This window comes from Myodes glareolus, chromosome 17 (genome assembly GCF_982192425.1).
Source record: "Myodes glareolus chromosome 17, mMyoGla1.1, whole genome shotgun sequence".
Taxonomy (NCBI): Eukaryota; Metazoa; Chordata; class Mammalia; order Rodentia; family Cricetidae; genus Myodes; species Myodes glareolus.
In genome coordinates, this window is record NC_142042.1 from 50,343,547 (window position 1) to 50,360,563 (window position 17,017).

Consider the following 17,017-nt stretch of genomic DNA (forward strand, 5'->3'; position numbering starts at 1 on the left):
CTCCAAAGCAGAGCTCTTCAGTAGCATTTCTGTGGTTGTTGGAGTTTTCTTTGTGTGGCTAGGATGGTAGTAAGCCACTTGACTACTGAGCATTTGAAAGTATAACTATAGAGCTGAATTTTTTTTGTCTAATTATACTTAATTCAAAGCAAAATATTTGCACATGATTAATGGCTGCTGTGTTGGGACAATGGGACTTAGAGGATGCTGAGTCTTGGAAAAAAAAGGACAGTAGACCTGAGCCCAGAAGAGGGGGGATCCTTAGTCACAAAGGGTTTCTTGGCCATTTCAGTGTGTTTGCATGACCATATACTGCCTCAGGGTTTGTGCCTCTGGTTTCAGAGAGGTATGTCTTATATTGTCCTTATAATAGCCTCAGTTCTAAAAGTGTGGAGTACCAATAAAATGCTTTAAAAAAGATCATTATTGTTTAACACTAAGTTATAAGCAAATCTCTAGCAGAGAAAAACCCTTTTCAGTATAGAATATACTGATATTTTACAGCTCTTAAATATTAATATAGTGTAACTTGACAACTGCTATGTAAGAAAATTACATACACACATTATACTGTGATAATAGAAATTTTTCATAGCCTAGACACAAAAAATACACAGTGTTTAAATCACCATCATTTTCCAAAAAAACAAAAACAAAATATGAATGTGACTATAAATATATGAAAAATAGTTTCAGGCCTTCACAAACCAGAGCATCTTTGCCATAGTGTTGTTCTATGAACCTTTGTAAACGCATATTAAAAACAAGTTGCTTGATGGAGAAAATGTGAAAAATATTTGTATTGTTGACCATTCTCAAACATTCTCAGTATGCATCATCACACTGGGAGCAAGAAGTCCTGCAGTGAGAAGTGAGGAATGTGCTTAGCACTGTGGACCCAGTGTCTCCCTGATGAAGTGAGGGGATGCTGTGCTAGTTCCCTTGTGGTTTGGATTGCTTCTTTAGGCAGCATTTCCAGGTATGGTAACAAACACATTCCTGAATCCTAGATCTTGGGAGGCAGGTAGAGGCAGGAATTCTAGACTAGCCTCAGCTACCTAGAGATTTGAGTCCAGTCAGACCCTTCCTCATAAAATAGGAAAAATTTTGATCAGCATGGTGCTCCAGGCCTATAATCCCAGAACCTGGAAGGTAGAAGCAGAAGGAATTCAAGGCCAAAACAAACTTGGCTGGCTATACAGAGAGTTTGGGAATAGACAGGGCTGCATAATTCCCTATTTCAAACCAACAGAAATGAAAATAGGGTGTCAAGAAGTCCAGGATGGCTGTCAGCTAACTGGATAGCCAAGGTTGACCTTGAGTGGCTGATCCTCCTGCTTTCACCTCCCAAATGCTAGAATTACAGGCAGGTTTCCATGTAAGGTATTATATTGATTAAATAATGGGGGGATTTAGAGAAGACAGTGCAGCCTCTCCTGAGAGTTCTGTAAAATTCTTTCAAAGTACAGTTATCCTTTGAAAATTGTAAAGGATTGATTCTACACAGAAATCAGTCTGCAGATGCTTAAGTGCCTTCCCTAAAATTGTCTTAAGTGCACATGTAATCCATATGTACCCTTCCATATTCTGAAAACAATCTCTAGACTACTGGTAATAGACACTCTTAAATAGCTATGTGTAGTATCATTTAAGAAAATAAGAAATATTGGTATAGATGCAGGTTTTTATACTTTAGAACTTTGGCTGGTTGAATCCCTTGGTTACAGAACCCAGACACACGGGGGACCTATTGTTGTTAATGGAGACCTTCTTGAGCACCCTAAAAGACAGGGATTCTAACAATCCCAGTTACTTCAAGCTTCAGTAAGTTCTTTATTATTTAGTTCTTGCATCATCTCCCACAGCTTTCAACCAGGAGTACTTCTCTAGAGAATGAAGAGAAATCGGGCTGGCAAGATGGGCTTAATGGATAAAAGCAGTATCCTCAGTCTAAAGACCTGAGTTCAATTCATGGACTTACATGGTGGAAGGAGAAAACCTCTGACCTCTGCATGATTTCTCTCCCTCCCTCCATCTCTCCCTCCCCCCCTCTCGCATGTGTGCACACACACTCACACACACTACATAAATGTGATTGAAATGAAGATTAAATATCTGCTGTTAAACATTTTAGCCAAACTGAGGTAATGAAAATATCTGATTATTCTTGGTTTTCTGTTTTTATTTATTTCACAGGCACCTCTCTGGGCATACATTGCTTGTGCATGTGGCCTTTTCATCTACCAGTCTTTGGATGCTATAGATGGGAAACAAGCAAGGAGAACCAATAGTAGCTCTCCTTTGGGAGAACTTTTTGATCATGGCTGTGACTCGCTATCAACAGGTATTGTTGCTTTTTAGTGCTGAGAATTATTAACTGATAGAAACAATGTGATAAGTGTTGGAATAAATTTAGTTAGTTCCCAAGCAGATGATTTTATATTAAATTTTAGTGTTTTTTGAAACTTGTGGTTCTGGTTAATGCTTGTTCATTGTTGGCAGTATGGGAAAATTTGAAGCCTAAACTTACTTGTATTTATTTTTAACCCTAAGTATTGATTTTGGCTGGTTTTTTTGTTTTGTTTTGTTTTGTTTTTGTTTGTTCTTTCCCTAGTGCTTGGGGTTCAAACCCAGGGCTTTTCATAACGCTGTTTGGGCCAGTGACCTAGCAGAGTAAAGCCAGGTGGGAAATCAGAACAGAGATGGAGAGAGTAGGCGGAGTCAGGGAGACACCGTCCAGCTGCTGAAAAAGACAGACTCCCAGCCTCGAGGTGATACATAGATTAATAGAAGTGGATTAATTTAAGATATAAGAGTTAGGTAGAAATATGCCTGAGTCATCGGCCATACAGTGTTATAATTAATATAGTTTCTGTGTGATTATTTGAGTCTGGGCAGCTGGAAAATGGATGAACAGTCTCTATTTACACAAACTTTCTCCTACACTCTTCAGCTGAGGACATTTTCTTTTTAAAATATTAGAGTATAATTGTCATTATTACATGTCTCACGGTTTTAGATAAAAGTACAGTAATGGGTAACTGGTAGTCTGTGACCTTGTATTTGAATAAATCCTAAGTGCGAATAGAGTATATTATATATTTGAATTATAAATATGCAATAATATAAGGATCAAAAGACTGATGTGATCAAGTTTAGAGGTATATACAGCATGAGGATTATAATTAATAATATTGTGTTGTATATTGATAATTTACTAAGAGCAGAATTTTGATCTTTCCACCACAAAGGTAGTAATGGCGAAGTTAATTTTAGTAACCCTTTCATTATGTGTACACATATCAAAACACTGTTAGGCAGTTTTTTTTAAAAGAATAGAAGGAAAAGTGCTGGCAGTGGTTGTGCCAGCATAGGTGAAGTATAGGTGATAATGTCTATATTTGTAGTATGTTGCAAGTTTTTCAAATAATACTTGAGTGCATTTTTACTTAAAAACTTAAAAATGAAATTGAAGTGGGCATTGTGGTGTACACCTAACATCACCTGAGAGGCTCCAGCAGGAAGAGCGTAAGCATAGGGATAGCATGAGCAATGGAGCAAGCTTTAGGCCAGCCTGGACTACATAACAAGATCCTATCTCAAAATAACAATCAAAGCAATATATTAATTTCTAACCAGTCTTCCTAATAGGGGTACTTCCCTCCTTATTTTAATTTAAGTCATTGGTTGTATCATTTTCATGGTTTTTAAGTTTTTTTAAAAGTCTTGATAGTTTTATATTTGAATCCAGCTTTGCATGTCAAAATCATTACTTCGTTGTGTCCTGATGGTAGCCTGTCTGTTAAGAAGCTAAGTAAATCAGATTAAGGAAAACTCAAACTTTCCACTGAATGAAACCTAGCTAGGTAACTTGAAAAACTATTAGAATTAATGAGGAATCATAGAATGCCAAGTGTTTTGTTTTTGTAATTTAAAATAAGTCATGTTATGTTATAGTTTGTTTCAGACTTAAAGGAAATCTTTTTCCTATATATGACTCAAAATGATAGCTGTAAAATAAGAAAAAACAGTTCTCTAGTCCGAACAAGTAGGTCCCTTTGGTTGTTGAAGCTCTCTGGATTTATTGGTTGCTTATGTTTGTTTGTTTGTTTGTTTGTTTTAGTTTCTGACTCTGTGCTTAAACAGTTTGTGTTTTTTTGCGGGGTTTGTGTTGGTTTTATTTATTTTTTTATGAAATTTTTGGCTAGAATTTTTATTTTTATTATTTATTTATTTATTAAAAATTTCCACCTCCTCCCCACCTCCCTTTTCCCTCCCCCTCCCCCCCCTCCCCCTCCCTCTCTAGTCTTAAGAGCAGTCAGGGTTCCCTGCCCCATGGGAAGTCCAAGGTCCTTCCCCCTCCATCCAGGTCTATAAAGGTGAGCATACAAACAAACCAGGCTCCCACAAAATCGATCCATGCAGTAGAATAAAAACCCAGTGCCATTGTCCTTGGCTTCTCAGTCAGCCTTCATTGCCAGCCACATTCAGAGTGTCCATTTTGAACACATGCTCCATCACTCCCAGTCCAGCTGGCCTTGGTGAGCTCCCATTAGATCAATCCCACCGTCTCAGTGGGTGAACACACCCCTTGTGATCCTGACTTCCTTGCTCATGTTCTCCCTCCTTCTGCTCCTCATTTGGACCTTGGGAGCTCAGTTCAGTGCTCCAATGTGGGTCTCTGTCTCTATCTCCATCCATTGACAGATGAAGGTTCTATGGTGATATGCAAGATATTCATCAATGTGTCTATGGGACAAGGCCAGTTCAGGCACCCTCTCCTCTGCTGCCCAAGGAACAAGCTGGGGACCTCTCCTTGGACCTGGGAACCCCTCTAGAGACAAGTCTCTTGCAAACCCTAAAATGGCTCCCTTAATTAAGATATTTACTTCCCTGCTCCCATATTCACCCTTCCTCCATCCCACCCATCCCATTCCCCCAAGCTCTCCTGAATCCTCCCCTTCCTTCTACCCATCTCCCCTTACATCCACCCCCCCACACCCCTGTGCACCCAAGTTTTGCCTGACAATCTTGTCTACTTCCAATATCCATGAGGGTAACTATATGATTTTCTTTGGATTCACCTTCTTATCTAGCTTCTCTAGGATCACTAATTTTATTGGAGGTGAACATCTATGTGAGAGCCCCAAGGCAGCTCCCTTCAGAAGCCAGAAGAGGAAATCAGACCCTTCAGCTAGGTTGCGAATCACCAAAATCGGTGTTGTAACCAATTTCAGGTCCTCTGCAAGTACAGTATGTGTTCTTGACCCCTGAGCTTTCTCTCCAGTCTCTCTTTTTACTGTTTTGAAACAGAATATTCCATTGTAGCTAAGGCTGTCTTTGAACTCTGTCCTCCTGCCTTAGCTTCCCTAGTGCTGAGATAGGCATTTGTTTGGTAGCCTGTCAGGCAGCCTGAAAGGTTTTACTACTCATTCAGTAGGTGGAAGTGTTTTAGTTTCTTTGAGAATTTTGCCCTAGCTGAGTGATTTAGTAAAAACAAACAAACAAAAAGACATTAAAATTATCATGTAAAAAATGTAAATGTCACATAACTGAAAATAGATTATCTTTAGCTCATCTAAGATAATTTTCAGCCCAATTGATGTTATAGATGCCATTCAGTTTTCATTTTCATTTTTCTTCTGCAGTTTTTGTGGTTCTTGGAACTTGTATTGCAGTGCAGCTTGGTACAAATCCTGACTGGATGTTTTTTTGTTGTTTTGCTGGGACATTCATGTTCTATTGTGCACACTGGCAAACATATGTTTCTGGAACATTGCGATTTGGAATGTAAGTAGTACTTAATGGTAATTTTTGTCTTTGCTTTCAAATATGGAGGATGTTGCTTATAGATATTAAGTATCAAGAATTGATCAAGTAAACTATTTAAAACCATTTTCTCTTTGTCATATATCTCTCTGTATGCCTTTGGGAAAGAAGTATCGAATCACCCAGTAGTATTTTTAAAGTAGGACGGACAGCTCCTGACTCATCATCACGGGTGTTTCCAGATTCACTTTTTTTATCCTACTGTTTTTCCCCTTAATTCCATGTTTTATTTTGACATATAGATATTATTATTATTATTTTCAGACAAGGTTTCTCTGTAGCTTCGGTGCCTGTGTCTGAGCTAGCTCTTGTAAACCAGAGCTGACCTTGAACTCCCAGAGATCCGCCTGCCTCTGTCTCCTGAGTGCTGGCATTAAAGGCCAGTGCCACCACTGCCTTATTTTTAAGAGAGAGTTTCTGAGCTGGGGAGATGGCTCAGTGGTTAAAACATGCACTGCTTTTCTAGATGTGACCTGTGTTTAGTTCCTAGCACCCATGTCAGGGTCCATAACCACCTGTAACTCCAGTTCCATCGGATCTGACACTTTCCTCTTGCAAATATCTACATATTGTCACATAATTAAAACTGAACATTTTTTTGAAGAAAAGGATGAGTTTTTAAGAGCAAAGAATGGGTCTTTAAGTGTCATAGTTTAATTAGTTATAGTATTTTATACTGTTTTACTTATAAATCTGCAAAAATAATTCAGTTGATAGCACACTATTTAGCTTTTTCTTTTCTTTCTTTTTTTTGCTGCCAACAAATTGTCTGAGAATTTAAAAATGAAATACATATAAACATGAATGAAAAGTTCCTACTTTTTGATCAGTACTTTGCCATAATGATTAATGAGTAAATCTTGGGTAGTCTTGGATTGTGATTAAGGATGGCATTCACCATCTAGGTTTTTGTATGTTTGTTTGTTTTGTTGTTGTTAGATTTATTTATTTTTATTTGATCTGTATGGATGTTTTGCCTGCATATGTATATCTGTGTGCCACATGCATTCAAGTCCCTTGAAACTGCAGTTAGAGATGGTTGTGAGACACCTTATGGGTGCTGAGAATCAATCCCAGGTCCTCTGGAAGAATAGTGCTCTTAACCATTGAACCATCTCTCCAGCCCCCACCATCTGATTTTTTTTAGTTTATTAATTATGAATCCTGTTTATTCTTTCTTTTTGGTTTGGGATAAATAAAAAAATAGAGAAATGACTATATTAATGAACTGTCAAAATAAAAATAGCCTTATGACTACAAAATATTTTAACCTTGTCTCTGAATTTCTGATGACTTTATTTATTTACTTACTTACTTATTTACTTGCTTGCTTATTTAGATCCCCAGTAGGATTAGATTTAATAAGCATCAAAAAGCCTAGATAGGCTACCTAGAAATTCAGTTGTTCACCACAAACTCAGTTCATCCGATTTTTGTTGAAATTTTAAAAGTAGAATTTAGGGACTATTGAAAAATGACTAAATAGACAAAGGCACAAACACATTATAAGAGAAAAGTTTAATACAACTTTTAAATAGAGAATTTAATAAAATAAATAATAGTATTTTGGTGCTAATTTTTTAGAAGTTTCTAATAATTTTAAAGCCGAGATTTAGAGAATATTTTTAAAGTCTTAACCAAAGGTGGCATGAATGTTCATGTGAAAATTTTTATATGCATTTATCAATTATTTATGAAATGGTCCAGGCTCAGAAAATGTTGAAGAATTCTAATTTAAAGATAATAGTAATTGAATGTGTACTGTTGCTTTGTTTTCATAGTCTTTGCCTTAAAATAATATTTTCATAGTCTTTTTCTGCTTGAGGTAAAATCACAAATGTTTTTAAAAATTCTAAGATCTTTGAATTTTTTTTTCTTAATTCAATTGCAAGTTTAATGATGCTGGTGTTTTCTGAAATGCCATGACTTGTTATCTAGATTTCACATCATTCAGGTTTTCATTGCTTATTGTCTCAGGGTTTTGGTGTTGTTTGGACCTTTGGATTAAGGGGGAGGGGTTAATTTGTGTACTGAATCTCAGTTGAATTTAACTTTAACCTTATTTACTAACTAGTCCCTTTCAATTTTCTCTTTCTCTTTCAAGTAATGCAACACTAGCTATATGGTGTGGAAACTGGAGAGAGAGAGGGGGAGGGAGGATTATGAAAGTGGTAAAAAAAAATTACATGGCTAGTAGTAGTCTTAGGAACAGTTTGATGTTGTGGCTTTATAGCTTGCAGTCTTAAAATCTCCTGTGATAAAGTATCTATGCAGTCCCATGACTATAAGGGAGTAATAGAGATAAGATTGACAAAGATGCAGAAATTCTTTTTGTCTTTACTGCTTTGCCAAGAAATGTGGCTTTTATCTGGATCTGCAGGGAACTTTTACAAGACCTAAAGCTGGGAAATTACAAAGTACCTTTAGAAAAGTCAGTCTGAAAATGTGATAGAGAGTGCACTAGGTTTGAGTGTGACAAAAGCAAAAGATCCCTAGTATATAGTTTTAATTAATATGAGGTGCTATAAAGCTTACATTAACACACTGGCAATGTTCTTGTAGGGAAAGGGGTAGGATGGAGAAAGGCTTCAGAAACAGGTACTGTAGGATATAGTTTCTCACTAGGTACAGGGAATAAATAAAAGGACAGATACTACGATGACTTCCCCACAGTTTCGCTTTGTTGGGAGGTTGTATGGAAAGTGGAGAAAGGCACGTTAGAAAAAGAAGTCTATTAAGTAGCAAATTCTACCCAGAAAATGTATGCTAGGAATTCTGTACATCTGAATAGAATAAGAATGGCAGAACATTTGGGGGGTCGGGGGCTTGGAAAGAAGGCTGTGAAAATAATTGAATAGTCAAATTGGGAGAATTTTTGTTGAAACAAAGTCAGGAGATAGATGAATTTCAAGAAAGACGGACGTTTAGTCCTTCCAGTACTCAAAATGAAGTCAGAAAAGTAAATACTGAACTTGGCAATCTGAGCTGTCCATAATAGTTTCTGAGTAGTAATTTAGGGGCTTATTGTAGAGAGATAAATTAGTTAACTTCTAGTTACACTCTCCAGGTAATTTCTAAAATATATAACTAATAGAAAGCAGAAAGGAGTTTGTTAAAGGAGAGGACAGAGGACACACACACACACACACACACACACACACACAAATTAAGCATGCAGAAGAAATCACTAGGACATAAATTGAAATTACTGAGAAATAGAGAAAATAGCAATGATTTGTAGAGCAAGATAACTCAAGATGCAAGACTCATGTTTTCTCGGATAGACATATAGCTGAGTGGTAGAAAGTTTGCCTAGCATACTTGAAGTCTTGAGTTCAACTCCCTAATACTGCCCAAAATTAATTTAGGAAAATGCCTGGTAGTATTGAGGCCAATGTAAATATAATGCCTAAATTAAATCAAGTGTTATAAGGGAAATTGTACAACTACAATGAAGCAATACTGAATTTCCTTTGTAAAGTAAAAATGAGCTATAGCATTCATGGAAAAATGCTGATAGTACTTTACAAAAAAAAAAAAAAAAACCAGTGCACTAGAGGATAGAGAACACATAAAGCCTCCCAAATACAAGTTTTCCTCATGACCAAGTATAATAAGTATGGTTAGATTAAGTTCAGTCAATTTTGTATACATAAAGATAATTTCTTTTTGCTTCACAATGAACAAGGTCAATTCTCAGCTGTAGTTTTAAGTAAAGAAATTTTTAGATATAACTTCTTTTTACTTTTTCTTAGGGAAATGAAAGCAATCTCGACATTAGAAATATTACTTTTGAATTCTTTTATTTGAATTGTTTTAGTATCATTTATACATAGGTGAAAGGGATCCTGAACATTTCCTTTTTACATGTAATAAATTCAGATCTTCATGATTTCAGTAACCTTATTAAATAAAATGTTTTCCAAATAAATTTGTAGATGAACATAATGGTGCATGCCAGAACTTTGGTAGCTGGGGGAAGAGGATTGGAAGATCAGAGCCAGCAAGGGCCACATATCAAGAATCTATCTCAAAAAATTATGCAAAAAATAAAAAGACATTTTTTGTTCTTCTTAGTCTCTTTCATGCTAATGTTTTTAGTTCCAATTTTAAGTTCATAATATCTTGAACAACTGTAAGTAAAACATTTTAGTTCATCAGAGACAGAGAGATGGCTCAATGGTTAAAAGTGTGTACTGTTCTTTCAGGGGACAGATTTTGGTTCCCAGCACACCTACCTGGCAGCTCACAGCCACCTGTTATGTTCATCTCTAAGGGATCTGACATCATCTGGTCGCTGAATCTAATAAATAATTTTTAAAGGATTGTAACTCATCTGTGACTAAATACTTTTCATTTAAAATATAGCATTGTGAGGAAAAATCAGGCTTTGAATACATATTTTTGAATTGTGTGAGTACATCTTTTAGCCCTGTGCTGTGGTTATAGCTAATATCTGCCTTCCACAGAAAATGGTAGTGACTATACCATCTAGACAGACCTTGTCTCACGGTCCTCTTAGACTAAGTCAGTGCTATTTACTCACACTCATCCAAGCTTAGCCTAGCCCTTCACATTTTTATTTGCCTTGATCTGAAGGGTTGGGGAAGGAAATGAAGTCAGGGAGCTCAATAGGAGAGCTTGGCTGGTAAGAGAAGAAACGTGTTGAGTTGAGTTGAGTTGACATAGAAGAAAGGACATACTAAGTCCCTGCAGATGGCATGGGGTTAGCTGGTGCCAGATGCTACAGGAGTGTTGGAAGTGAATAGGTTTTTTTTTCTGTATCTTGAGACAGAGAAGTATTATGTGCTGTGAAAAATATTGTATTCCTTTTCATGCTTACCTACCTGTGTGTTGGTGATGATTTGCTTGTGACAGAATCTCATCTTAGACTTAGACTGTTCTTGAACTCATATTTGTGCCTCAGGGTACAAATGCTGGAATTCTAGGCATGTATCACCATTGAATGAGCCTGGGCTCATTCATTGGGAGCCTAGTGTTATAGATACTATTCTAAGATGAATATTTTTATTAGTGTAAAAATGAAATTATAGTTAGGGTTTCTTAATCATTGGGTAAATTTAAGAATGTATTTCTATTATCAGCATTCTTGATTCTTAATTTAGATTAATTTTAATTTTTATTTAAAGGGTATGCTGTACAATTCTTTTCTTTGATTATTTATATTCCAAAACTTGTTATCATAATTGCACTGGATGTTAATTTAAGAAGTAACTAATTTATTGTAGTTGAGAATTACGATGTTGGTGTGGAATTTGGGAGAAAGGTGAAGGAAAGGAAAATTTAGAGATTAGCAGGGGGTAGAACAGGATGGCAAATTTGATTTGGTTTTTGAAATAGAGCAGCCTCAAACTGGATAGCCAAAGGTGGCCTTGAACTCCTGAGTCTCCTGCCTATACCTGCTAGGTGTTTCCCACAGTTTATTTGATTTTTTTTCTCCATCCATAGTAAAAGAGAAGACCATCTTCATTATATTATTCTCTTTTTTTTTCATTTCCATGTGTACCTACCTAGTAGGTACCTCTTGAGATAGAAGAAGTAGAAAATTATTACAAGATTGTGACTTTCAAAAAATGTTTATTTTTAAAATGGTGCTAGTAGAAAGAAAGAAGTATCTTCTGATCTTGCAGGAAAAAAAAAAAACATGTTTTAAAAATTGGGTGCCAGTGTGGCAGGATATAATTCAGTTGGTATAGTGCTTGCCTAGCATGCACAAAACCTTGGATTCTGTCTCCTACCTCATAAGCAGACCTGACAGGACATGATTATAATCTGACTCTAGAGGTGGAGGTAGGAAGACCAGAAGTTTAAGGTCTCCCTTTGGGTAGAAATTTAGAGGCCAGCTGGGCTAGGAACCCTGATTTTCTTTCTTTTTTTTTTTTTTAAGTGTTTTTTGTGGTGTCACAGGCCTAGAATTGCAGCACTAGGTAAGCACAAACAGGTGAAACAAGGCTAGGGACCAAAGATGCCTTAGTAGCTCCGTGGTAGGCTCCTAAGTAACATGCACAAGGTCCTTGGTTTTATCTGAAAACTGGGAATAATACGTGATTCTTTTGAAAGATGAGTAACTCATATCACAAAAATGTAATTTAAATCACTTTGTATCTCATTAAGTAATGTACTAGATTGGAATTAAATGTATTTGTTAGCTGTTTTGCTCAACTCAGAAATAAAAATGAAATTTGCAGATAATTCGGGGCCAGGAATGTAATTGTCTATAAGAAGATCTACTGGTTTTTATTACTGGAGGGACTTATGACTTAGTGAAATTACATAACAAATAACATTTGCCACTCTTCAGTAATTGCCTATATTTTTAGTACTAATATTTCTAAGTGCCTATTTACAAGTAATTTAGTGTGTTATATTTCAACTTCTTAAACTACTAATGTGATTTGAATAAGAAATATTTATGTATGCACAAGGATAGCTTAATAGCACATGAATTGTGTCATTTGGTCTGGAGTCTTTATAAAGGTAATGCTTCCTTTGAAATCTAGTTTTTGCTCCTTGTTTTAATAGGGCTCATTAGAAAAATATCTGAGTAAAGTTATTTTGAAATGTTTGTTTTCTTATGTATAGATTCGATGTTACAGAGTCCCAGATCATAATTATATTATTCCAGCTTCTCTCAGGAACCCTGGGACCTTGGTTCTGGAACTTCACGGTAACCGCTAGAATATTCATGCAGTCTAATGAACAGTGGCGTGAATTCAATAAAGACAGCACCTTTGTCATGCACAGAATAATTGAAGAAATGAAAATTCAAGTGTTTCTGGTGGTGTTTTAGAGATAAATGTTACTAGAAAATGAATTATTTTAAAATATAATAGGGCAATAAAAATCTACCCTATACATATATTATATATAAAACAAAACTTTTCAAAAGTAGTATCTCTGGTTTGATGTGGGTGACAATTCTGTTTCCCATTTACCTATAGTACTTAATATTGTTTGCAATCCATGTGATATTTTTAAGCACCTTTCCACCATTATTTTTATCTTTTTCTTTCATGCATATGAAAGAAATATGTTTATATAAATATTAATTGCTTACATACACACATTTGGAAACAAAAAACAAGCAGAGTTTTGTTTTTCAAATAAGTTGAAAACTCCATATTCATATAGGAAATTTCTGCTTATTCTCTTAAAACTACTTATGCATGTCCTTTAACTATTCTTTCTAGTTCTGCTTGGATTGGCAATAATCTTGGTGTTAACAAAAACAAAAGAAACAGTAATTTCACAAATTTACGCTAGTCTCATCTAGTCCCATTTCTGTTTCTTTCTAATGTTTTCTTCTCTTATTTGTGCTTTTGAAACTACCCTTAGCCCTCTTGTTTCTATAGCCATGCTTTGAATGCCTTCCCTTTTCACCCTTTTTTTTCTAGTAGATGTATGTTTCCCTGATGAAGTGCTAACTGTTAATATATGTTAGAATTATACTTTTGACCCTATGACTTTTAGGAAATGTTTCCCTAGTCAGGTAATCTTTCAACTATAATGGGGAAGTTTATTTACACGCAGGAGTAGCGCTTACTCTAGTCTTATTTTACCATTTAAGAAATGTTAGGAAATATTTGTCCATATGAAAACTTGACACATCATTCTGACTATGAAAGCCTGCATTACTTTTCTTCCACTTTAGCAGAGAACTCTCTGAAAGGCACATTGCAGCATTCTAAACCCAGATTTCAGTGACAGTATGATAGTGTCAGAGACAAAAGAACTTTGGCATGTGGAGAATACTGAGAAATTCATTAGTGGGTTGCAGTAGCCATTTTCATTTGAACCTCACTCTGCCCTTCTTCATTCTTCTCTCTCCAAAGACCTCTAGCTTTATGCTCATTGTAATTGTCTGGATACGTTGTTTGTGATAGCTCATTGTTTGGTATTAATAATTAGGGCTAACCACATTTTTACCTGTAATATCAATGAAAGTAACAGTCAAAATGAAGGCAGTGTTACTTACTTTCATATTGTTTGTTTATAAAAATTAAAATAACAGACATTTTGGTTCAAGAGGTAACTTGGTGGTTGAGTGTTTGCCTAGCATATCCAAAGCCATGACTTTGATCCCCAGCATCAACAAAAGGATTTTTTAAAAAAGTACCCTAAATTTATGGAGCCCTTTGTGCTGTGCTAAAATATTTTTGGAGACTGATATATTTAAATGTGACAAAAAAGTTTTATTTTCAAAATATGCTGTTGTCTCCAGATATGCTGTTTTTGTTTTCATTGAGTACTAATGTTCAGAGATTTTCTTTTGTTCCTTGTATTTATTGCTTTGTCTTATATGATCATTCTTTCAATGATCAATGATTTTAATAACTGAAATTAAATCATCAGATCTATAAATTTTTTTCAAAATTGAAGGAAAAAAGCTTTAGAAAAAAATTGTTCTTACTAATTTGTTTCTAAATGAATTTATTGGTCTTTAAATTTCCTCTATTGTCTATTCTAGCAATTTTTTTGTAAAATTGTATCACAGTACAGAAACATCACCCCAAAATGATAATAAAAAGTGAAAACTTAAGACAAATGATTATCTCAACTGATTGATGGATTAAAAATTAAAGAATTTTGCAATTGCATTAAAAATAACACTCCCCTTATTTGTTCAAGGTTCTGCTTATTTTCCCTGTAACTTTGGAAAAGTCACTTAACACTTCTGAGTTTCCTCAAATATAAAATGATAATACTGTTTCTACCTCTTAGAGTAGCTGTAAGGATAGGAAGTATTAAAAACACATACTGCACATAGTGAATCTTCTTTATCTTCACATTTTAAAGCCTTAACAACTTCCAATATTATACAGATTTCTTCTAGAACTGACTGATAGAGAAGAAAAGCAAGAAAGTAATTTTTTAACTGTATACTGACTTGATACTAAATGGGCAAAAAGACCCTTGAGTTTTTCCTGTTTGAAAAGTTGCCATTTAAATCTGTACCTACCCCCTAGTTCCTCTGCTTCAGAGGACTTTGGCTATATTTGTCTTTATTTAAAGTTTTCAGTGGGCTTTTCTCTTTTTAATTTTCTCAGAAAATCTGAGGATCTGTACTTATGTGGTAGGTAATACTATTTTATAATAATTCAGCTTATTTAAAAAATTAACAGATTTGATTTTCTCTGTATGTAGTATTTGAATTAAAAATACTTGGAGATACTGTTGAGCTATATTGTTAACATTAGTTAGTATTAATCAAAGTTTGTCATGCACCATTTGCTTTTTATGAAGGGTAGAAAGTAAAATATCTTGGCTGATCTTCATTACAGTCTTCTAATACTGTACCTCACTCATAACATTTGATATCCATATCCATTTACAAACAAATCTGTAGTTAATAATAATTCTAATCATTGAATGTGATTCCCAAGTCCTTCAAATTGATGATTTTTAAGGGAAATGCTTGGTTTTTATTTTCATTTTTAAAGTCCAGGAGTCAGAATATAGACTAGGAAAGTTTATTTGTTTGTTTTACTTTTCTATTCTGAATTTATCCTTACTTTATATGCTATGTTAACCATGCTAATAGTAAGCCCAAGTTACAAAACATTTACTGTTTATAATAAAAATAGTTAACTTACAAATTAGCTGCAAGTGTTATTTTTTAAGTGCTCATGACACATTTAAAAGAAAAGGCTAGATTTTTTCCTCATCTTAGAGGGGAATCCACGTTTAAGTTCTGGCAACAGATGATGAGTGTGGTTGTCAGCTCTCATGGATGCCTTTGCATCCTTGGTTACAAACTGAATTAGAACTCAAATCAGGAGCATCCATGCATTCACTATCTCTCTGAAAGATGAGATAAAAATGAAACTTAGAAAATGGTCAGAGGCTAAGGTATAATTATTGGTGGAGAGCTTGCCTCCCCTGTGCTACACCCTGGATTTATTCCCAGCTCTGTAGTAAGAGAAGTCAGAAAATTTCCTCGTAGTTAGCAAACTTACATAGCTATGAGTTATTTCACACTTTTCTTACTTTTAAGGGCCATTTTCTGTATCTGATACAGTAACTACCCGGATAGGAAGTGTTCTAAGCTGCCAACCTGTAGTGTTGGAAGTCTCATGAGATTTTCAAGTCAGCTAAAGAATTTATTGTTCCCTTGTTCAGGGGGTTAAAATGACTCATACTTGTTTAAGGACATTTTATTTTCTTTACATCAGGGTCTGGCTTTGTACCCCAGGCTGTCCTTGAACTGTAGTTCTCATGCTTAGCCTTACCAAGTACTGGAATAACAGGCCAGTCAATGCCCCCGTGCCTGCTCTATTTTCTTTGTGTCTCAGCATCTAACTATACCTATAGAATAGTGCTTGCAGAAACTATTTACTGAGGTTGGAGAGCTGACTTGGCAGTTCAGAGCACTGGCTGCTCTTCCATATTATCCTGGTTCAATTTGCAGCACCCAAATTGCAGTTCATAACTGTCTGTAACTTCAGTTTCAGGGGATCCGGGTGTGCAGGCAAAACACCCATATATAAAACGTAAAGCAATGACAGAATTAAAAAAAAAGAAAAAAGATTTTGGTCCACAGTCTTAGTGTGTACTTTGACCCTGATTTTGACCTTGGAACTGCCACCCCACAGTCACCCTATCCAAAGACTAGGAAACCTTAGACATTACAATGTATCGCTCCTCTCTTCCCATCATCCTTTTGTGTTAGCCGTCTGAACTAACACAGAGACAGTATTTGTCTCTGGCTTGTAGTAGTTTAGATATGCTCTGACAAGAGATTACATTTCATGTTGTTCAAAGTTACTGGGAAAATTTTTGTCCTTTCACAGTGTATAAAAATTAAGTAGAAAAGGTAAATTATTTTAAATCAATACCAGTAAAGTATTAATTGTAATAAAATATTAATAAAGATCTCAAAACACCTTCCAAGGGTAAAGAAAATTTTATTTTCTCCCTCTAGAATTTTAGACTGTAGAAAACTAATGTTACAGAAAAGAAATATATATCTATATCTTTGTTTTGGGTGCTCTTATATGACAGAGCTTCCCCCTCCCCCAGGGATTTTTTTTTTTTTCTCAAGGGATGATTATTGTCCTTTTGAAGACAGTCATTGAATTGCGGAACATTAGTAGCTCTTGGTCTCCATTCTAAAAATAATGAAAAGAAATTGAACTGAAGAGGTGGCTAAGTAGTTAAGAGTACTTGC

General features: G+C 35.3%; 1 protein-coding gene across 2 annotated transcripts in view; it reads left to right on the forward strand.

Moving 5' to 3' along the window:
• The window catches only part of Cept1 (choline/ethanolamine phosphotransferase 1), a 41,392-nt gene that overhangs the window by 11,915 nt on the left and 12,460 nt on the right, over window positions 1–17,017 (forward strand). The window contains exons 3-5 of one of the 2 annotated variants that reach the window (XM_048443417.3): window positions 2,197–2,344; window positions 5,649–5,790; window positions 12,433–12,517. In XM_048443417.3, coding sequence (XP_048299374.1) covers window positions 2,197–2,344; window positions 5,649–5,790; window positions 12,433–12,517 — 375 coding nt within the window. The remainder of the gene's footprint in view (window positions 1–2,196; window positions 2,345–5,648; window positions 5,791–12,432; window positions 12,518–17,017) is intronic. The other variant, XM_048443416.3, reaches the window with a different exon arrangement.